Genomic DNA, 25,382 nt, shown 5'->3' with positions numbered 1-25,382 from the left:
ACAAGTAATTTATTCTATATAAATAAATTAAGTTGTAAGATTTGAAATTAATCGAGGATACATTTTTCATCTCATTGAATCGTTCATTTTTAACAAATTCTCTGCACATTCAACATCGATAATATTCAACCACGCGATATCAATTCTTCAACACAATTGGAACAATAAGAAAATACAATTTGGCAATACAGTGAGTGAGTAAATTAACAAAAACAGAATATTACAGAGAGTATAATATACACATATACAGTCTACTTTGCCAAATTAATCGTTAAATCACAGTCGATAAATTGCATTATAATTCTAAATAAATGCCAGCTTGCAAACGATTATTTATTTTGAAAAAAAAAATCAACGTATGCGCATCGTTCATATCGTTTTCAAATAAAAAATATTAAATCATACAAATATTTCTTTAAGTTGTTTTCCATTTAAATCTTTCAATTCCAATTTATGAATACGTTGTAACAAAAATTATTTATACAAATTTTATAAAAATTTTAGTTTATGTTGTATTGATTTTGTTTTTTATATTTTTGTTTTTGAAGTTGAAAAATAAAGAATCAGATTTCAATTAATTCATTTAATTTCACTTTAGAATATATTATGTAGTACCATTTTGATATCAAATTTTTTACAAATACAATAACACAAATGAATAAATTAAAAATTTTTATTTCAATCGTTAATAATAGTGCAGAAAAAAATAATTATGTTATCGTAGTTTTTCATTTCATTTTCACAAGATATTAAATAAACAATCATCGATCTGTCGAGTCACGTGATCAATAATAAGAGCAGAGCATCATTTGGTATATCGGCAGTTTATTCTAATTGTAAGACAGTTTCACGAAACAAAATTCTATCGGATTCCGATATCCGAGTATTCTCGAACCATGTTTCAATCCTCGAGGCCTCGAAATTTTGGAATATCTCACGAAATATATATACACATATAATTTTCCTCCTCAAGTTGGAGAATTAAATTACCTAAACTTTATTCAGCAATAAAAAACAAAAAAAAAATTAATAATTATCAATAACATAATACTCGTAGTATTATCGTTTATGATGTTAATATTTTTTTAATATTTAAAAAATCTATTCCTTAATATTTTAACATTTACAAGTAATATTATTGATAAAAATTAACCGAATAATTATATTTACTCGTGCAATGCATCTGAGAACGTGTATATAAATGTCCTGGAAATCGACCGACAATTGATAATTTCTGAAGTGATTTCAAACAACTTTCGCAAAAATTTTCGTTTCAGTTTTATTAACAAAGTTATTAATGAAAAATAACAATAACTCGAATCACTCGACGAACAAGTTGAAATAACACGTTTCGAATAAATGTGTTGAATAATTAAAAGTTCGACACATATTTGACTTGGACTTGTTTGTTCGCGCCAGCGGCGCATACCCAACGCTACATCAGAGTTTCTCTGTAATTAATCGGTATTTTTCATTAATAACTCGTCGACCAAAACTAAAACAAAAAATTTTTATAAAGAAAAAAGTTGTTGAAAAGTCATTTCAGGAATCACCAATTCTGGTTGGTTGATTTCTGAAACATCCTGTGTATGTGTATAATTTACTTCGTCACAAAAATATTGAATAAATTGGAATCATTAATTTTAATCGAAATTTTTAATCCTGTTAGAATGTTAAAATTTTTTATAAAGAGTGATAAAGATAATAATAGTAACTTTTAGGATAAATAATATTCACTAAATAAATTTTTAAAAAATCCTAATAAATATTAGGAAAAATTATTTTAAAATTATTCGAATAATTCAAACTAATTAGATCACATTTGTTAGAATATTTTTTTCATTTAATTATTCATGTAGAATAACAAAACTATAAATATCACAATTATTGTTGGAAATAATTATTTAATTGTTGAGATGGATTTTTATTAGATAAAACTTTATTCGTAAATTATGGAGAACGATTGTGAAAATAATTTAACTTAAACGCAAGATGAAAATTTGAAGTAAAGTTTTATCATATTTTGATACAATAAGAATTTAATTAACAGATAATGAAAAGATCTAATATTTAAATTAAGGGAGGGAAAAAAATCTGATGAATTTTTCTCATTTATTTATGCATAGAATATAATAGAGGCGATTCAATGCAATTATCGAGATTGAAAATTTGAAATTTTAAACAAAATTAAATTTTCTCCCCAGCATTTTTTTGAATTATAAGTTAATGTGGTTAACACAGGATTTTTCAATGTTTTTTGAGACACGATTCATTTTCATAATAAGCTAAATAAACTATGAGCTCTCTTCATTATTGCATAAAAAATTCATTCATTTAAAATAAAGTAGATTAATAAAATTTTATTTTTAAGGATGAAACTCGTACGTGCATTCAAGAAAAATATTAAAAATCTATGTCATAGCGAATATAAAATATTTAACATTTACATATCATTATGATATTCTATATTTTTTTTAATATTCACAGCAATAAATTATGATATAATTTATTTCATTTCCAGAATAGAATTGAAATAAGTAAATACTTTATTATAGAAAATTATTATAGAAAATAAAAATATATAATATATAAATAAATTTATTATAGAAAATTTTCATTGTAATACAAATAATAATATGACAATAATAAAAAAATATTTATAATTCTCTAAAAATTATTTTCTAATTTTCTTGATCACATAGCTTGACAGAAGTGCATTGGCTCGAGTACAATTAGCCAGGCAAATTTGTTAGACGTAAATTAGTGTTTAGTAAAATGAAATTTCATCGAAAATCAAACAGAGATCTCCAAGCTTCCGTTGTTTAATACGAATAGTGATTTTCCGTGCTTACACGTGAGCGAATGTAATCCACGCAACACGTTAATCATCGATTACGAGGTTAAATCCCGCATTATACACTGTTTTGTATATCTCTCGAATTTTCCTCGTTTATTCTATTGCAAACGAGAATTCGCATCCCCCGATCATTTATTGAAATGAAAATCTGTATTTCCGTTAAATACGTTTCGTGGTTTCGCCGAGCCGTTGTACGATAATGTCTCGATAATAGATTTTTGCCTTGATGAGAAGAGACGCAAGTGCCATCTACCGCAACTTCCCGAAACTATTCCGCTCGAATAAGCGTCTAACGGTTTTTTTTTTTTTTCGTACACAATAGTGGTGGCCCGCTTTGATGTTCAAACTTTTACTCGTTAAACGTTTCTCTAACTAATCGCTATCGTTGCCAATTTTTGGGAATGGAGCCTCGGGGCAACCTTCGAGCGTGTCGAATGGAATAAAATGGCTAACGAGAAAGAAATTTGATTCTCACACCGAATCTCATCGATTATTTCGAGCACGTATTTTCGAATTAATAAATACTTTAGACTGTGGATAATGAATTGTCTTGATCTTTTACAATTGCATATAATTCTTGCTAAAAGAGAATTAGAAATATGATAATATTGACAATTCTAGAACAGTGATCTTTCTTGTTAATAAATCCTGATATATTATCAAGAGGAATTATTGTAATTGGTAGAGATTTATGATCGTTACGGAACTTTATGTTATACATATAATTAATATTATTTGTGGAACATCTTTAGAGATATTAATTCCAGAATGAACAAAATAAACAAACATTGATACACAAAAATATATATTTCAAGCTTATTTATTATTGAATCATGAACAATTTAATTTCGTATTGGATGAAACAAGATGGAAACGGAATAAGTTTGTTCTAACATAACCTCAAATTGCTTATAACGTAATAAGTAACAAATATTTTTGTATGTTGGTAATTTTTATTTTGACTTTTAAAATCGAATAGAATCTATAGAATCTTCATGTTCTACGAATATATATTAACACACTGCATATATTTGAAATTTAATATTCTGGATTAGTTGGTGCGGATCGCTTGATCTATTGTTACCATAAAATTAAATTTTTTAAATCGGGTCTCGCAGTATTGTATCATCGATGAGAGACTAAGTGGAACTTCAGCCTTCTTTTTCTTCTTTTTTCGTATTGGGTTACGTGCCTTATCTATGTTCCCTATATTCTATAGAAGTGCTATTTCACTAGGACCTACATTTACTAGTGCCATATTGAGAACTCGCTTCCAATCTTTAATTTCTCTGCTGTATGACCCATTTATTCGTTTATTCCTATGATGTCTTTTCTTTGTTACAAAAAATTCTTCATTCTGCCAATTAATGACATGAAACATACTACAAGATATAGATATATTCTGAAATTATTATATAGTGATTTTTTTTTTTTTGATAATTAAAGTTAAAATTCGAGTAATTTTTTAATTTATTTCGTCATTTTTACAATTTAACTATTCATTAAATATTTAATACAACATTAATTGTTGGACATTTTTGGGGAATCAATTCTAGAATCTATAAAAAAAATTACAAAAATGTTATTGAGACTTATTAAGTTATATACAATTTAAATTTGGATTAAACGAAATGAAAATAAAAAATAATTAATTAGTTCTTAACAAAAATTATTTTTCGCGTTTCACAACATATAATTTACAATTTTTAAAATTACATTAAACTGTTTTTTAATAAATCGTAACTCGATAATTCATTAATATCTTCAGTTGGTAAGTTAAGGGACGTCAAAGAAATCCCTTGTTGTAATTATATTATTAGTTGATAAATTATTATATCAAAGAAGTCACTTGTTATAAAATGTTATTAAAGGTTAATTAAAGATATTCATGCGGAAATAAATGTAATGGCATCTCTATATTAACTCTTCGAGATTGAAAACAACCATGTTAATCAAAATATGTCATAAAATTTCTATCTCTGATGGTTACTAAAGTAATTCGTTATCATAACCTGCATTATCTTCCGTGCCGGATTTTATTACAAAATTTCATTGTCGCGTTCATTCGAAATCAACAAATATCCAAAAATAAATTGTAGATAAAATTCAATTATAATTTTAATTGAATTATGTCAAAATTATTTCGACTCACGGTATATTGTAAATTTATGCGTTTAATTTTAATACGATATAAAATTATTGTGTAATTAAAATATATTTTCAATTGACAGTTACCAAAGTTTTTTTTGAAATAAATATATACGTAACTTTGTTCAAAATTAAACTTCTCCTTTTTATTTTCAAAAGTATTAAACATCACAATATAATATTAAATATTTCATTAATACATTGTTAAAAAAAATATATCATAATTAAAATTATATCTCTAATGATATTTTTTAATAACACTTTTTTCAATTATAAATAACTCAAGCCAACAACAAATCTATCTATATCATAGAAGAAAAAATTAACGGAAAAATATTTTTTACAGATGATAACCGTACGAAGAAGGCAGATTGGGAGAGGCGAAAAATAACCTGCAAGTGTACAAAAGGACGCGTATAAGAAAAATAAGAATAACAAAGAAAGAAAAAGAGAGTGCAAGACGAGAAGGGATTAGAAGAAGCGGAGACATAGAAGGTAGACGTAGAAAACAGTGGCGCGCACGTTTCGAGGAAATGAATGGATACGGTAAATGCGAGAACATCCCATCCAGAAGGAGCTAGGAGTGATTCCAGACATTAAATGTACCCTCAAGAATTCAGGTTTCGCCCGAGGCTCTCGCGAATCTGGGATGGCTTCGAGCAATGATGATATCCGATTAAGCCCAGCTAACAAGTTCGCCGACGTTCTATCGTCCGTGAAAGTAGATAGGTTTTAAATCGAGTCCAGCCTCGAGAACAAGGCAGCGTTGTAACGTCGTTATCATCACGGCGAAATAATCCGTGGCTTATTGAATCCCAATGATATAATATAATGGAAGTGGAAGAGACAAAACGGTAATAGTTGATCGTATGTGGAATCCTCTTCTACTACTATATTTATATAAATATATATATATAATTAGAAATAGAGAAAATCAGGGAAGTTTTGGTGGCGTATTATATGTGCTGTACATACATTGCTTCTATACAATTGAAAGAAAGAGCAAGTTTCAAGTATAGATATCCAGTGGTCCACTAATTAATTTTCAATTTAATTTTCTTTATCGACGAATTGATCTCGCAGAATTTTTCTAGTAAAATGTAAATATATATACAAATATAGTTATTGAAAAAGAGAGAGAAAGAAAATTGAAAGCGTTTTAAGAAAAATTCAACTGCTTGAAATAAAATCGCATCCAAAGATCAGGCCAGTGATATATAATTTCTATATAAGTGGAAATAAATGCCATTGACAAACAGCGCCGCAACAATAGAGACTATATTGAAGAAGGTTTAAATTACTTGGCCAACATTTAGGAATGTAACATTTTTTATTTCCTTGCAAACGAGACTGGCCTGCAATTTGTAATACCGAATAAAGAAATTTGTAAAGAACACACAGAGGGGAGAGAAGAAAGTATATAGGGATTAAAAGAAGATACACAGACGTCTTCACAAGTGTCCTTAAAAAAAAAAAACCGCGTTCATTGTCGCGTGTGTGCCAGCAACAAGCTCTCCACGTTTCCCACTTCTGGTTATGGAATGAACCGATGCTCGACTGAATTTTACGGTTCTTTTCCGTACTGGTTCAGGTTCTGTTACCAAAACACATCATCATGACCCCAATGATGCGGCTTTTTCTGCCGTTGTTACCGCTCGTCCTGTCCCCCTACTCGATTATGATTTGTTCGGCGAGCGGCGATGGTGGGCCCAATAGCCCGATCTTCAATCTTGACAACACCGCGTTGGAGAAAAATCTGGCGGCGATATTCAACAAAGTGGCGCACAGCTCGGCAACCACGAAACGCAGCGTGCCAGCTTATGATGCTCAAGTTTCGGCCAGTACAACCCTTTCGACGGTGCCGTCACCTTTGACGACCACCACCACGACCACAACGACGACGAGCCCGTCGATACCATCGGTCAGGTATCCCCCCGTTCCCCGGGCTACCATGTCGCCGGCCTTTCGTGAATTACCTTCGTACGCCCCTCCCTCTCGCGCCCTCTTCACCCCCCCTCTACCGCCCGAGTACCTTCATCCATTCGCGAACAAGCCAACGCTGAGGGGAACAAACTCGGACGTCCATTCGAGTATGAAGAGACCGGTACCACCGCCAAGCGGGACCCCGGCTCACGAGAGAATACCCATCAGGCCGCCTGACCTCCAGGGTCCATCCCAAGTGCCGGAGAGACACTCTCATTCAAGGAACAAACCGTTGAATACGCCCAGCAAGGAGCAGAACGTGTTGGACTCGAGCGAGCCGGACAGGAGAAACAACAACAACAATAGTACGAACGAGTTTGTACCGACTCTGCATTATCCCAGCATCTCGAGGATATTGTCGGGCAGCAACGGGCGTAAGCAAGATATACCGGAGATACTACTGAAACCTTTGACCACGAGAAATCCTGGGCAAAACGCACCCGTGATCCCGACCACGGAAAAAATGACAACGCCATCGAGCACAACGGGCAGAACGTTGTTCAGCACGTTGGACTCGTCGAAATCTGTCACGCAACCGACCATCTTCAATCTGCCGAATACGAAAAGGCACGATGACGACAGTTACCACGGTCTGAGGAACGAGAACGGTTTCAAAACGGAGAATATCGAGATCGTGGATACGGAGAGGCTTCCGTATCCCCAGCCGCAACCCCCCGCTCCACCTCCGAAGAGGCCGGACGAGGCAAGCGATCGAACCGTACCGCAGATCGATACGACGCATCCGCTTGAATCCACATGGCGGATCGCATGGTTCCTCCACGTGTATATAGCAGCAATTATGTTCACTTTAATGGCCCTATATTCGATCTACAAGATCGTACGTTTCAACGAGGCAACGAATCTACTCACCCAATCGTACTTCCTCACGGTCCATTTGCTTCTCACAACCGTGTGCACCTTGAGGTGTTTTCACTTGTTTTACGACGCTTATAATCTAGGCCGTTCACTGCCCGAGCCTTTATCCCGAGTGCTCATGTACCTACCGGCACCATTGTTATCGACGGCGTTCGCCACTTTGGTTCTGTACTTGGCTCATTGCTCGGAGGCGCCCTCACTGAACAACAGGTTCCTGTCGCCAGCCGCGCTGGTTCTATCTTCCACGATTCACGTAGTCCTTTGCGTCTCGCTTCACGTGTCCACGCACGTGCTTGGTTATCAGGACGAGGCGAAAATATTACCGTTGATCTGTCAGTGCATCTATATCATCGTCTGTGTGACGCTTGGGCTTGGTTACATGTACGTTTATCGCGTGGTACGTACGCAAATATTGTTAACGAACAACAAGACGGCCGGAACGAATCACATGGTCGGTGCCGATCCTACCACCATGGCCTTGAGCACCGCCATCACAACGAGCATCGCCACCGCCCTTTTCTTCATCCTGATGGGATTCGTCCAACTGTACGGTATCTTCGGTAACGTCCAGGAACGACCACAATCGTATCCATGGTTATGGTGGGGCTGGCAATTCTCCGTTAGATTGCTGGAATTGGCGGTGTGCGGTCTCCTCGCCTGGGTAGCCAGTCTATCCCAGTATCCGTTACGGGAGAAACAGCTACAACAACACCCGGTTCACTCCGGCTTCGCTCTATTTCCATGCGGTAGCTCGACTTCCACCGAGAATATGGACGACGTGCTTTACCCAGCTATCTGCAGTACCAACCAGGCGATCCAGAATTACACAATGAGAACTGGGAAACAGGTTTACGACGATAGTTTCCCACTGAACACGCTGCCCGAACATTTGAACATATCAGGTATCGAGAAAGCGTGTGCGCACGCGCATTTTCATAATTGAGAATCGACTAAAGAACTATTTCTCATTTCTGGTTCGTGAAAAAGCTAATTCTAGGAATATTTTTTTTTTCAATATTAAAATGGCGATTATACTTCCATATATAATTCTGAATATGTCATTTACGCGAATTTCTTTTTATTATTTTGTTCCATATAAAGATTAGAATTTAAAATTTGATTATTTTTCAATTTTTATGAGAAATTATAAGATTATATATTATATATATCTTGTGTATGACTCATTTGATCAAATTTTTTTAGTATTGAAAAAATAATAGACATTTCTTTGAATCTTTCTTTTTATCAATCTAGTTGTTCTTTGAACTGATTCTTTTAAAATTGATTAGAAATCTCTTAATTTCATTCTACTTATTTATTCATTTTTTTTTTTTAATAATCCTATAATATACGAAATGATATAAATTAGGTTATCGTGCAATGTTCAATTTCAGTTAATATGTCTTGGGAGGAGTTCAAAACGCTGACTCGCGGTATTAATACAATATTGAAACCTCAAAATCAGCAGTTCTTTCTACGCTTTGTCTTCTAATCGGCACACTATTACCTCTAAGGTGGTGCGAGCGGAATAGCATATTGTCTGGGAACATTGATTTTTTTCTATTCTGCCTTTTTAAAGGCTACATATCTTAATATTGAAACATAAATTCTATGATCAAATATTTAAAATATCTTTTCCCTTTGTATTTCATAAAAAGATTGATTTTAACATTTTGACAATTCAATTAAATAATTTCATTAATTCAAATTTCAAATTCCTCCACATTCTTGAACAATAATTATTCATCTATTCCTGTTTCTAAGATTATCTTAACATCTCAAAAGTAGTCTCTCCTCTTCCTCCTGAATAAAATTTTCTTTGCATGCAATTAAAACATATAAAAAAGAATTATTCTATTCTATTCTATTTTTTACTTTGTATCTTTCAATCCCCTCAAAAAAATTCTAGATTTGCTTAAACAAGATATAGATATATCACGAACCATAGTGAAACAAAAAAAAAAAATAATAAATGATTTTCTTTTTCAACTATAGTATGTTTAATAACATGTATCATTGTCGTAGGTACTTTTGAAAGGCATTCCATTCGCAAATCAGGCACCATGGGCCATTTCCCACACGAAGGTCGTGGCTCGTTAAACCGACATGGTAATGGGATACAAACTCTAAGAAACTCGGAAAGTCGCGGTAGACATACACCGGTGCAGCAGAGTAGTGGGGGTGGTGTTCATGAACAAACCCCGACCACCGGTTCGACGATGCTCGTCGCTGAAGATGGTTTCGTAAGGTTCCGTAGCCTAGGAGCTGAGGATGACGAACTGTCCGACACACCGAGCGTTGTTGGGACCCATGGTAGAGGAAGTTCGTTGACCGGAAGCGTGAGATTCAACACGAGACACCCGACGCTACAGCATCAACATCCCCATCAACATCAACACCAGCATCAACACTCGTTGCAACATCCACTTCAGAGTCAACACCAAGCCCATCATCAATTGTATATCAACACGTAAAAGTCCATTGTTCCAAGTGTTCGAAACTGATAACTTCTTATTTCCATTAATTCGGTGAGTTTGAATTGAAATCTAAAAAAAAAGATAAATGTGTGAAGGAAATCAGTATATTTTTTTTTATTATATAGTTTGTAATAAATCATGATGTTTCAATTATTTTTGTAATAATTTCAATATTAGTTTTAGATTAGAAAAAAATTAAAAGTATTTTTATTTTTATTTGAGATATTATGAGAAAAAAATTTTTAACAAAAGCTGTACAAGGCTATAAAATGAGCATGAAACTTCGTATACGTTAGTGATAAAGAACACTTTTTTAGAATCATAAAGACGTTTGATACATAATACAAGCTAATTTGGTTAAAATGAAAGAATAGGTAGCTTGGAAACGTGGCTATTTAAATCGTTAAAAGTTCCGCGCCTTTTTTCTTCGCAAGAAAGTTGATAAAAGAATTTATCTACAAAAAGTTAAAGTTTCCTTTCACTGCTTTTATATGGCAGCTTTTATATTATATAAAAATAATTTAATAGAAACAATGAATTAACGAGCGCACACACATCCTTTCAGCTTTTCCTAACGATACGCTTTTAAGATATTCTATATATAGTTTTAATGTTGTTTTAAAGATAAACAACAATTTCCTTTTGGCAAATTTAAAATTGCTGATCGTAAGAGAGGAAAATTATGATCTTTAAATAAGTTTTCCCAACAATTGTTTTCTTATATTTTTGTTGCAGATTATGATCAAAGGGGATCGTCAATGAAGATATAAAATATTCTGTGGCTCCCTCTGGCGGCTAATGGTCTAAACAATTTCGAAGAAACTGGAAAAATTTTATCTTTACTCTGTAAGATACGTCCTTGTGTATAGACAAAAACCTAAAGCGAAAATTTGAAAAAAAAAAAAAAAAATTAAGAAACTTGCCATTTGCAATCTCCCGCTTCGCATCTGCATCTGAGCCGAACTTTTGCTGTTCATGGTATTCATAATATTTATTTCAAAGTTCGTGATCGAGAGGCAGAGAAGAAAAAAATAATGGTATATAAAAAAAAAAAAAAAAAAAAAAGTGGAGAAATGTATACGCAGAACTCGATAACAGAGTTTCTTTCCTCTACCTTAACGTGGGTAGTGTTCAGGGTATCTCGAACTGTACATTAGGCACTTGGTACTTATTAAGGTTCATGTGATTTAAACAAACGATTGTATATTGTCAATGAAAAAGAGAGAAGGAAATAAGTTTTCTTTTATTTTTCTTTCTTCGAGTAGTGAAAAAAACTCGGCTGTGGAAAACGTATCGGTATAACATGTGAATTCGATGACAAATTATAATGATTCTACGAATACCTACTGATATATTATTTAATAATTTATTTTTCTTATAATTTCTTTTAATTTTTATAACGTTTAAGATGAACTTTTTAATAGCACTATTTTAACGAATATTTCTGCATTGTTAAATTTTAAACTAATGAATGTAAACAATGTATTCTTAATTAAATTCAAGGTATTCAACATCATCGTTTATATCACTTGTTTAATCGATACGCGTATACTTCCTCGAGATCATGCATGCACGTGTTTCACGGCATTATCATTTTGCGATCAACAGGAAGTATGTTTTATAATGAAAAATAAAAGCTAAAAAAAGTTTTAATAAAAAATGGAAATTTATTAACGTGGTCCAAATAATGAAAAACGAATGAAAAATGAACGAAAAGATAACTCGAAAAATTTATAGTAATTCTAATGAAAATTCCAAGCAACAAGCGGAGATGTACAATTTCTTTTTTATTTTCGTTGTAAAGTTGAAAGAAATTAAATATGAAAATAATGTTGAAAATGAAGAGAAAGAAAAAAAAAAATATGATGAAAAAGTTGATGAAGAAAAGAAGACTTTTACGGCATTGTACAGTCGATAATAATTTATCACTCAGTCCAATTGTAAGATTGATTTAGCACTTAAGGGTTGGATTAAGAATTCCCTGTTACATATTAAGTTACGTCGATGTAGCCGGTAGATGCTACTGCGCTCGCGTAGGGACGGATATCAGCGATTTCTGTTAATTCAATGTCGAGCGGCGAAACACGATGTAACGATGTTTCCTCTCCGCGTCGGAGACTCCCTATACGAAGAATAGAACTTCACGCACAGGCCAGCATATTTTTTTTCCATTTCCTCCGTTATATATTTTCCTTTCTTCTTCCTTATTTTTCTTTCATTTCTTTTTTCTTTTCTTTTCTTTTCTTTTCTTAATTCGTCTCTGTAATTCCATTTTTGTTTTTCTTCTCTTTTTTTAATCTTAATAATTTTTTCACATACACATACACTCGCACGCAGAGTCTTTTTTCACATTGAACCTAAGGTACAAAACTATTTTCTATCTTCTTCACTTCCTAATATCGATAATAAGTTGATAATAAATGAGCAGTCAGCGCGATGTATATGTTTATATGGACATTGTAAATAAGGTATACGGGCTCGTCGTGAGTAGATATAAGTTTGTTGTGATAGAATCTGCAGATTCTATTCGATGCGACATCGGGATTCACATGTAAACAGACATAATACGTGCGCATATGGGCGCATGGAGTATTCATGTACACACAATCATACACTTTCACATTCATTACATACATGTATCTATTCTTCCCTCCTTCAATCATCCTCAGTTGTAAATGCAAGACTCGTTTTTAATTTATATCGGAAGCTGTATTTATTATATAAAACATTCCACAACAAAAAAAGGTGATCAGTATGAATGCGATCGGTTTTGTGGGATTTTATTGCAATTTTAGATTAAAAAAAAAAAAAAAACAACGCTGAAGAAAGATGAACAAATGTAAATAAAAGCTTTTTTGCGAAATACTTTATTATGTTTCTCCTAATTTTCTATGCACATGTTTATATTATATCTTTGTAGAGATAATTATCCATTTATTTTTTTTTTTTTTTTTTTTTTGGATAAAGATTTTAACATTAAAACAAGTTCAAATAATGGAACATATAGAAATATATATCATACAATCAATGATTGTATTTGATGAGTTTAATGAAATAAGTGTTTTGTCTATTATATCTTTTCTATTATTGTCTCAAAGATTTCCAATCTGTCCATTGAAATTATTTAGAGATGTTTTTTATATCATTTTTGGTCAAACGTTTTTTTATTATTATTACGTTTATATTTTACATCATAAACAATCTCAAGAAACATAAGGATTTAATTTTCTTAATGTCATGAAAATTAAATTAATTATTATGACTTGAATATAAATTAAACGGTGCTACTCGCAACGAATAGTAATACAGTTTAGAGCAATTTATTTGAATGTTGCTTGTTTATAAATTTCTATTGTTATTTAATGAAAACGGAGGAAAGGAAAATATTTGAAAATGAATTATCTGCCGACTTATGTCGCAATATGAAAGCAATTCTGTATAGATAACATAAATATGTCAGAAATATAATGTACATAAAAAAAATATTTAATAAACCTTATATGTAAAATTTTGATTGTTCTAAATAGCAATTTTATTTTTATGATAAACATTAAAATTATCCTTTAAATTTAATATATAAATTTTAATACATAATTTTATAAAATTTTTATAAAATCAATACATAATTTTTAAAAAATTAGAATTATTTTTCAAAATTTGTAAAATTTCTATATAAATATTTTAAAAAACAAATTAGAATTCATAATTTAAAATAAAATAATCATAGAAAAATTAGTTAGCTATATACATGTTCTTTAACGAAATATTAAAATAATAAGAAAAATGTTTAATACTCATTAAATCATATTTTTAAATGATCTAATTATAGATGAGATATAGAATAAATTTATGCAACGAAATTTTTTGTTACAGAAATTAGAAATGATTCCTTTATCATTTTCATGTCGCATGCGATATTATCGACTCGGTATAATGTATGTTTTGTGAAATTAGTAAGCATGATAAATCACCGAGGGCATGAGAAACATTTTACTTCTTTTGAAGTCGGTATTTCAGGACATATAATACAAAGTGCCATAGGTTGTTAAGTCTATCCTGTACTTCATCTGTGCTTAAAATAACAAATTCTTAAAAATTGTAATTATATAACTATATACTTAATAACCATATACTTGAACATACATTTTTTAAAATTATTTTTTTTTATAAATTTGTATAAATTTCCAAATACAATGTGAATTAAAATGATCAATGTGAAGACTATTTTTAAAATTTATTTTACGTTTTTAAAATTGTTATTAAAACATTTTTATTAAAACTATGTTTGACTATTCTATGTAATAATATTCTTGAAATTTTGTATTTATATATAGTATATATTTAATCCAAAATACTGTTCTAATTATATTTTAAATATTAATATTATAAATAGTTTTAAAAATATAATAACAGATTCCACAAATCCTCAAACTTTTTAACAAAAAATTAATATAATATATATTAAATCTATTTTATATTTCATCTATGTTGACAATTGTTTAATTTTAAATTCAATGATATATAATCAATTATATTCAAAAATCTATAATATTTTTTATTATTATAATATTAAACAGAAATAAGAGATTATTTATAAATAATTTGTATTTTATTTTATTTTTTTTTTTATAATTAAATTTAAAAAATTTGCAATATTGCATCAATATATACTACTCATGTGTCACTATATTGTAAATAATCCTTAAGAACAAAGACGTGCTTGCAATGCTTATAAGTGAATATGTTTAATTTCACACTAGAATTCTGGGAGTTTCATTCTATGTAATCATTTGAATTGAATTTCAATCAATAATTTTTGTTCTTAGTTTTATAAACTATTTTTTATTGATACATTGTATATATTAAAATATAAAATAAAAAAATGATTATATTTTTAAAATGCAAAAATAACAATAGAGAAAAAAACAAAAACGGTTAAAATAATCTGTTTTACTGTTAAAGTAAGTAAATACCTTTTTTATAAATATATTTTATTTTGTATTTTTCTCTATTTTTAAAATCCAATTTTATAATTTTATTATGTTATACATAAAAATATTAAATTATATTGTAATTAATATTTGAAAGTAAAAATTTCAAAACAGCGCAATGAACATATTTTTAAATTATCATAATAATTAATATTCAAATAAATATTTGGAATAATTCATATAAAATTAAAAATAATAACCATTTTTTCTATACTTAAAATTTGCATCGAATTAAAATCAGTAATTTTTAAAGTGTATATTACAACTACTATCATATGTATCACATGTATACAATATCATATGAAGTTTCGGTTGTTCCCGAAAGACCGGAAACATCCTTTGGTTCGTTTGCCGCCAAAGTAAGCTGTGTGCTGGAATGAAATTGTTTATGCTTTGATTCGAGATCTTTCGTCTCTCAAAAGATTAATTTTCTAATTCAGTATAAAGAATACAATCTGATAAATAGTTCTTTAAAATTGTTATTATAAAATTCACGGTGTTTCGGTGAAATTATTCATTAAACAAAATCAACGATGGCTAAAGTTCAGTTAGCAAATGTAGCTGTTCTCGATAATCCTTCGCCGTTTCTAAATCCATTCCAGTTCGAAGTTACTTTCGAATGTATCGAAGAACTAAAAGAAGGTAGTTATTCTAACCTTTATTTATTTTATAAAATACATTTCTAACTTGATATTAACATTATTAAAAATAACTATATGTCCGAATATTTTTAGTGCTTATGCTAGGTTAGTTTTAATAATTTAATACTGAATTTTTCAAGGACAAACCAATAATATCTTTTTTAACAATTTTGTGATTAAAAGAAACTAATTTATTTTATATTTCATTTTTTTTTTTTTTAGTTCTAATATATTTTCTTTTAAACATTGTATCAAGTACTTTATTTGAAATAAGCAACATGTAACATATAATAATAATAATAATGGTTTTATAGATTTGGAATGGAAAATGATCTATGTCGGTAGTGCTGAATCTGAAGAATTTGATCAAGTTTTAGACACAATTTATGTTGGTCCAATACCTGAGGGAAGGCATATGTTTATTTTTCAGGTATATTGAAAATATCATTTAAATAATGATTTAATTAATAATAAAACAACAATTTTAAATTTCAATTAAAATCTTTCAGTTAAATATATATTTAATACTTATAACATTATTTTTCTATATAAATTTAGCATTTATATTTTATTTTAGGCCGATCCTCCAGATGTTAGTAGAATTCCAGTGAATGATGCTTTAGGAGTTACAGTGGTTTTATTAACTTGTTCATATAGAGGACATGAATTTGTACGTGTTGGTTACTTTATAAATAATGAATACACAGATGCAGAACTCAGAGAAAATCCACCACCACAGCCTCAGTTTGATAAAGTACAAAGAAATATCTTAGGAGATAAACCTCGTGTCACTAGATTCAAAATAAATTGGGATGATGGAACAAGTTCAACAACAAATAATGTACCAGAAGGCATGGATGCACAGTCATTAGAAGAAACATCGCAAGATGCACCAACATCTACATTGGGATTTACAGAAAATACACATAACAGTATGGAAGTGATGTGAATGCCTGTTTATTGCAAATAACAAATAAGGTAGCACAGACCATAATATGATAAATGAAGTAGTACCTGGAAAGAAGATTCGAATGGTTCATATATTTGGATACCTCAAAGAAAAAAACATTATAAAAGAATGGTAGCCTTTTATATGTTATATATTAATTGGTTTCTTTTTATTAAAAAAAAAAAGCTTATATGTTGAAAAAAAGTTACATGATAGGTAATGCGATAATTTTAATGTTATAGAATTAAAATTGTTTGCTATTGCATACAAACACACATTATATATAAATTTTGCAATAGAAAATAATTAGAAATTACTTATTATATATCATTAAAAAAGAAAAAATTTCAAATATTAAAATATTAATTTTTAATAAAGATACATAGCAACACATTTTAATAACAGATTATAAAATAAAAATATATTTCAAACTAATATCTGATATCATGATCATTGATATAATTAAAAAGTACAGGAACTGTTTAACATTAAACTCTTGATAACTGTAATTTAAAAATAATTATATGGTGATATTCTAGAAATGTTTGGAATTTTGTGTTTAATACTTTAAGTATTATATTATGGCTTATTATTATCATAAATTAATAGAAATAAGGCTGTTCCCATTTTATCAGTGTATGTACATATATACTAAAATGAAAATACATATTATGTTTTTTACTTCATTATATTTTGTTTTTAAATATACTTCTACCAATAGTTATTGAAAAATAATGGTAAGTAAAAATAAAATAATTTAAAGATAAATATAATATAATACACTATAATTATATTATATATGAAAATAATTTAAAAATATTTTGAAATATCAAAAAGGATTGCAAAATATATTTTTTAAAATTTATGAATAATGAAAATTTTTTAATTAAATTCGAATTCAAATATAATACTTTTGATAACAAAATTTATATATATTTATGATTGTAATATAAATTTCATATATTCCATTTTTTAATTGAAAATTGTAAAAAATTTCTTTTATAATTTAAGTCTAGAAACTTATAAACATTTAGTATTATCGCTTTGTCATTTATTTTTTAATTTTTACTATCAAATTATAGAAGCGAATAAAATTGGTTTATTATTTATAAATATTTATAACAATTCCAAAATGTTACTAAATTTTAAATAATTATAAAATGATTTATAAAAAATTATTAATTAATTATTATGTATTTAAAAATGTAATTATATAAGTGAAATACTTACAAATTGCGGATTAAATAACAATAAACAAAACAAATTTTTATTACGTATTTGTTAGAATTTCGATATTTTCATCAAACTTTTATTTTCGATTTGAATGCATTAATTTATGAATTTTTATATTATATAATATATGTAAATTGTAATATAAATTTTATAAATTAATTGTAAAATATATATTGAAATATTAGAAAAATTTAAAAAAATATGTTTTTTAGTAACAAAAAAAATATGTTTTTTAATGTACCTATTATTTGTATATATTTAGGCTCCTATTCTATCTTTTACATGGTAATTATACAGACATCTCATTATTTTAAATTATAAAAATTGATCAAAAGTATTGAAAAAAATACAAATTTTTTTAAAAGAAATTTTTATTTATATTTAAAAAAAATTATGTAATTTTTTTAATTAATTAAAAATTAACTTTTTTAAAAAAGTAATTGATATATTACGTATTTTATAAAAATGTCTCAATTTCTTTTTTAATTTTAATAACAGATTTTATTTTGCAGTTCTTGTAATTATTTAAAAGTTTTAATACAAATTATACAAATTAAGTTAATACTTTTATATTTGTTTATTTATAAATGAATATGTACGATATATCTTTTAATATGTAATATTAGTAATATTCTATGTTTATATAATAATTTTATTAAATATGTATATATATATATATATAATAATTATATAATTATTTTTACAGATAATCTAAAACTATGAAATTTTATTATAAACAAACAAAATAGAACAAATTGATATAGATATAATTTTAATTTAATATAATATTATATAAATATAAATTAAAATAGAATGAAATTATATACACATTTTTTGTAACATATATATTAAAAAATAAATTTATAAATTTGTAAATTATTTATAAATTTAAATCTAATTAAGAATCAATATTTTATATACGTGCATAAAATATATATCCACGTATAAAATTTCAAATTGTATGTAATTGATTTGTTTCTTTACTTGCAATACTTTCTATATATAATAGAAAATATTTTTCTTGAGAAAGGAAGGGCCTATATAAATCAACTACATTACTGTCGCCACCCCCCACTACCTGTCTTGTCGTGAGCAGGTCTGAACACGTTCAGTATATGCCGGCGATCGCAGCATCAGACTACAGGTGGATTTCAAACAGTGCATTTGTTTTTGCGTGCGAAACTCTACACACGGATGAACCTGTCAACTGTCTTCAGACAAATATTACGTACATGCGAGTACAATCTCAAAAGTGATACATATTTCCGACCTTTATATATTTACATCATATTTTCCAATGGTAAGTAAAGTAAAATTTTTTATTTCTTTCGTCTATTTTCAATAGGGAGTGATCGAATGATTTCATTCAACAAATTTTAATAGCTTTTAATCAAATCAACATATGATTGTTTCGTTAAAGATTTATCCGCTTTATTAAATTGATACAATCAAGTTCGAAATACATTACGTATCATCAGCAAAACATATAAGTATGTTATATATTTACAGAAATCTTTTGCATATATAAAGATCATATATAAAGTTTACAACAGTGATATACATATGATAGAAGTATCAAATCATTGCCACGTTGTCTTCTAAAATCTTTTTTTTTCTTTTCTTATATTACTTCTTTAATTTCTATTGAAATAAATATAAAAATTTTTTATTTATTAAAGATATTTAAATATTTGTAAATTTTGTAATTTAAGATCACGATTTCATCATTTTTTCAAGTATTAATTATCTTTAATAATTCTTTTTTTGAAAATATTTTTTTTAATATATTCGATTTCATGGACAATTGTACTTCTTTGTAAACAAACTTTTTTTATTATACGATAAATACCGTAATTATTATTGATATTAAGCATTATTTTCAATGAAACAAAATTTAATGATAAACTAAAATATGAAAAAATATATAAAAATTTATGTAATATGTTATAATTTATATAAATCCCATCATGATCTTTTTATTGAAACCGGAATATGTGTTCCACGCAGTTCTCAGTACGATATAAGCGCGCCGCGATGAGTCACTCAACTGTCGTTTTTTTCTTTTTCGCCCGGGAATCTCTGCAGCCATTATAGAAATAAAATATCACAAAGGAATAAGAAAACAATTATAATATTATAATATAATAATTTTTTGATACAATATCTATATGTGTGTATATGCACGCGCGTGTGCGCGTATGTGCATGTGTATATATACAATTATGTATACAATACGCAGCATACAAAATATATAGTTTTAAATTTATGTATTCATATTAGATATAAATGTCATAAATATACTAGAAATAAAAGAAATAAAAATTTATTGAATTATATCATTAGCATTATAAAAATTTAACAAAGTTTATAATGATGATTTATACTTGTACCTATACATATAATATTTAAAATTTTGACTAATAAATTTTATTAAAATATTTTAAAATTTATCAATTTATCAATAATAAAAAATTTTTTTAATAAATTTTAATTATTTATAATATGATGATATTCTTATTGTATAAAAAACGTGTCAATTAATATATATTTTATATGAATATATAATGCTAAAAATAATTTAATATAATATATAATATATTAGTTACTAATTAAAAATATGATATTACAATCTTAAAAAAATTATGATAATTTTATCAGAAAAAATATTGATTATTTTGTAAATGAAAAAATTAATCTTATCTTTTAGTATTATGTTTAGTATTATATTTAATATTTTTTAATACATAATATAATATAATTATATTATATAATATTATATATACGATTTTTTATGATATTTATGCAATATATATCCGATTCTAGTAAAAGAAAAAAGGAATAAAAAAATTTCATTATTACATTCTAGAACAATTAATTTTCGATAATAATGAAGAAAGTATTCTGATAATTAAAAATGAATATATTTATAAAAAATATAAAAAAATCATTATTGTTAAGTAATTTTAATTATTTTTGTATATTTTAAAAAAGATTAATATAAATAATACTTATTTAATATAATAATTTTATATATATTAATAAAATAATGGTAAATCCATTCTGCGTAATTATAGATCAAACTGTCAAATGGTGGCACTTGTCTTAAACAAAATGGCGGTATACTGAAAGATCAAAAATTGCAGAATCATTTTTCTATATTTTAATTCTACACTCAATTTATTAAAAATATTAATAAAATATTACATGTGTTTCTTTTTTTATAAATGACGATTTATTATTTCTTAATATTTATTTTATATTTATGAGATTTGATAAAGTTATAATATATAAACAAAAATTTGGAATATATACAGCTTATTTTTTTTTCCTTTTAAAAAGATTAAATGTTAATAATAAATTATACAAAATTTGTTTTTTATTTTATAATATATGATTTAACAATCTTTAAAAAATTAAAATATTAAACATATTTAATATATATATATATCAAATTACAAATAAAATATTATAATTTTCTAAATTATAGAAATATATTTATAGAAATAATATTTATAATAAATTATATTATTAGTAATATAATTTATTTAATAAATGCATAATATAAAAAATAAAATGTTAATTTGCTTTATCATAAATTAATTATGAATTTTTAATTTTTATTTTTTATAATAATTGTTATGTAAAAAAAATAAGTTTAAAAAAATAATTTTTTTGGAATATCTTCTATTACTGATATATAGGTCACAAGAATCGTTGAGAATATGAGTTTATGAGATTTTAAATCGGAAGTGCTCACATTCCACGTTTCTTTTATACGAATAAAATTGAAAAATATAATATTATTTTTTTAATTATTATATAAATTTATCGATCAGATTAATTATATCAAATTAATTATTTTAAATTTTTTAATTTAAAGTATTTGTAATATTTGGATTATAAAATTATTAAATTACTCTGTATTTAATTTTTATTTTAATGATACATATTTTACATAAATAAAAATCTTCACAAAATTATTCATTTTTTTATTTTAATTACAATTATAGTTAATTTTTACAATTTTTACATATTGATTAATTTTTTTACAAATTATAATTCTCAAAAAAATTATAATCAGCTTAATTTTATGTTTATCAATATATATAGAAAACTTATTATAATATAATATTCATTTCGATTATTTTAAAAATCATTCTCTAACATATATTTATAAGTTATAGTTAATATCTGTTGAATTATTTAAATTTCAAAAGTTATAAAATAATTAAAAATAAACTATTTTATAGGCTACGATAGAGGAAAAATCTTGTCATGATGATACTGATTGTCCTGATAAGCAGTATTGTTATCATGTATCGGAGCGATGTGTTGACTTTACTCAATGCAGCAGGTATAATAGACAAGAAAATAGCGAAGGAAGATCACGACATCCTTCTCGATGTGGACCCTGTTTTCCTGGGTAATTCATTAATTTTTTAATTAAATTTTGTTTTTTTTTTCCAATTTTTTTTATTAAATATTTATATACTATATATAATTTTATTTTATATATATTTATTAATTCCATATTTCAGTTATACCGCGGAAAAATTGAGTACTGGAGAAATGGCGTTATTATGTAGAAAAATAAATACAGAGCAAACTATTTCCGGTAAATAAAAAAAAAATTAATTTGAAAAAAATAAAAATTTTGTTTAAAATCATAATTTTTGTTTGTATACTAATTTTTTTCTTTTTTATTTTATATAGAATCATATAGATTGAACAACAATATAATTATTTATACAACATTTGGAATATTAACAATTTTTGGAGTATTGACTTTACTTATTATTATATTTTATAAAAAACGTAAGTAATAAATTTAAATATTTTTAATTTCTTTTGATATAAATTTATTTGGGAGATAATTAAATATAATTGCAAATATGTAATGTAATGTTTTAGGAACATCAAAACGACAAAATAACAAGATAAAACAAAGCGGAGAACTTCGCGTTATGGAACCCACTGCTCCACCTTTAGAAAATAGTAAGTAATATTTATAAACACAATTATTTTTAAGAGCAGCACTAAAAAAAAATTTATTTAAATAACACAAACGATTGTTATTAATAAGTAGGTAGATTTATCTATAGCTTATTATATATTTATTTAAAAATATTTTATTTAACATATTTTCTTTTGATATTTGTAGTAAAACAAACTCAATAAATTCACGCTAAATTTAGATATAGTAAATTAAGATATATAAGCACTGTAGTTTGCAGCTTTTGTGTCTTAATTTTGCACTTTTTAACATTTTTTTATGTGTTAAAAATTACTAACCGTGAAAAAAACGGTTAATTTTGTTTTACGAAAAAGAACAATTATTTCATTACAGTATACCTACCTACTTGAACGCTGAATTTACTTGCGGACTGTTCAGAACGCGGTAATAACATATATAGAATTATGTATGTTACTTGGATAATATTAATATGATGTTTAATATAATTTCTTCATATAAATTATCATTACATTAATATTTTACAGGTCCTTTCATCACTTGCAAAAAAAAGTCATCTTCAATGCCTTTTAATAATAATAAAAATTTGAAAGATAAGAATAATCTTGTACGTGCTACTTGTTGTGCACCTCCATATAGGGATCATACGAATTTTAATTATGAAAATGATCAAAATAATGATAATGCAACAGAACCATTGCATTATATGTCTAATCAATCTAACAATTGGACTTCAGAGTAAGTAAATATTTAAAAAAAAAAAAGAAAAATATGTTTATTTAATCATAATTATATATGCATAATTATTTTATTATTTATATTACATTATTTATAATATTTAATATATAATTTTAGGCAATTAACACGTGAAGTTATAAATGGAAATTTATCTGGATATGAAGTAGCACAAATGGATAATATCTTAAACACAACTTTAATTCAAACAGATAATGCTTCTTCATCTAATTCTCAAGAAGATAATAATAATAACAACACTAATAATGATGATTCAAGATCTGAATCAAATAATACTCAAAATAATAGAGAACATACACGAATTTCTAATATTTTGATTTCTCAAAAAATATCTATGAATGTGAATTTACTCAATAATGATTCTTGATTTCAAAAATATGCATATCATAAAATAATATGTTAATCAAATGCCTCACTTATATAAAGCAATATTAAATTTTTTTTTTACATAAAATTAAGAAGATAATTTTAATGAATATTAAAACGTATAAAAATAATAAATATTTTAATATATAATTAAATATCCATTATTTAGGCCATAATATTTTAGAATAATAATTCATTTAAAAAATAAATAGTAATTGATATTTAAAATAATCAGCTAAAGTTTGTTCTAGTCAATAAATTTTAATAATATTGACTGCTAATAAAATGAAATAATTTTTTTATTTTTTTAAACATATGTTTGAAAAATAATTTTAAAAATAATTTCACTTTTCTTTTCATATTAAATGAAAGTTTGTATTTTTCAAAATAATATAAGATATCAACATTATGGCCTTATATATTTCTTATGTTTTACTTATTTCATTTAATTTTTCTACTTATTTTTTATTTTTAAAGAAATATTTCAAAGATAAGTAGAATTTTAGAATTTTATTTAATGTCAATGATTGTTTATAAATTTTTTTTCTATTTTTAAATATTAAATAATAAGTTTTTAATATTTTTTATTAATAAAATTATTAATAAAAAAATATTAATAACAAGTTTTTAATATTTTTTATTAATAAAATTATTAATAAAAAATATCAAGTTCTTTTTTATATATTATTAAAAATATTATATTAATCATTTTACTTAAATATTGCATGATAATCCTTTAAAGTTGAATTTTGATTTATAGATTGCTCAATATTTTGCAATACTTATTAATAAAATTTATTTGTTTTTTATTCTTTAAAATTATCTGATTTATATTTTGAACAAAAATTTTTAGCATAATTTAATATAAAGGATTTCTAAAAAAGCAAAATTTTTGTAAATTTCTTATATTTTAAAAACATATATTTTGTATGTTTATAGAAAATATAAATATTATTAGTTACTTATTTATAAAATATTAATTATAATTATATAAGTATCAACATACATTTTATTTTTAGTTTTTATTATAATAAGATAATAATTTTTATTATGATTTACATTCATTAAATTACATAATTAAAATTTTATACTCAAATTACATTCATAAATGAAGTATATTAAATAAAGAATTT

General features: G+C 26.2%; 3 protein-coding genes across 4 annotated transcripts in view; all 3 read left to right on the top strand.

The window, feature by feature from the left end:
- LOC726972 overlaps positions 1–13,130 on the top strand; it is a 97,210-nt gene extending 84,080 nt beyond the window's left edge. For both annotated transcript variants that reach the window (XM_001122688.5, XM_006570070.3), the window contains exons 3-5: positions 5,352–8,766; positions 9,890–10,392; positions 11,077–13,130. In XM_001122688.5, coding sequence (XP_001122688.2) covers positions 6,621–8,766; positions 9,890–10,338 — 2,595 coding nt within the window. In that variant the 5' untranslated portion in view covers positions 5,352–6,620 and the 3' untranslated portion in view covers positions 10,339–10,392; positions 11,077–13,130. The remainder of the gene's footprint in view (positions 1–5,351; positions 8,767–9,889; positions 10,393–11,076) is intronic.
- Positions 13,131–15,567: 2,437 nt separating this feature from the next.
- LOC552440 (histone chaperone asf1) lies at positions 15,568–17,608 on the top strand. The gene is made up of 3 exons (XM_624813.6): positions 15,568–15,974; positions 16,288–16,403; positions 16,551–17,608. The coding sequence occupies exons 1-3, from the start codon at positions 15,866–15,868 to the stop codon at positions 16,920–16,922; spliced, it is 597 nt and encodes a 198-aa protein (XP_624816.1). The 5' UTR covers positions 15,568–15,865; the 3' UTR covers positions 16,923–17,608.
- A 1,745-nt stretch (positions 17,609–19,353) lies between these two features.
- LOC100576106 (uncharacterized protein DDB_G0292186) lies at positions 19,354–24,367 on the top strand. The gene is made up of 7 exons (XM_003251458.4): positions 19,354–19,455; positions 22,406–22,578; positions 22,694–22,770; positions 22,869–22,970; positions 23,067–23,150; positions 23,655–23,865; positions 23,983–24,367. Exons 1-7 carry the CDS (start codon positions 19,453–19,455, stop codon positions 24,248–24,250), a joined length of 918 nt encoding a protein of 305 aa, XP_003251506.2. The 5' UTR covers positions 19,354–19,452; the 3' UTR covers positions 24,251–24,367.
- The last annotated feature ends 1,015 nt before the right edge of the window (positions 24,368–25,382 follow it).

This window comes from Apis mellifera, linkage group LG1, assembly GCF_003254395.2.
Source record: "Apis mellifera strain DH4 linkage group LG1, Amel_HAv3.1, whole genome shotgun sequence".
Lineage (NCBI taxonomy): Eukaryota > Metazoa > Arthropoda > Insecta > Hymenoptera > Apidae > Apis > Apis mellifera.
This window is presented reverse-complemented; position numbering and strand designations above follow the sequence as displayed.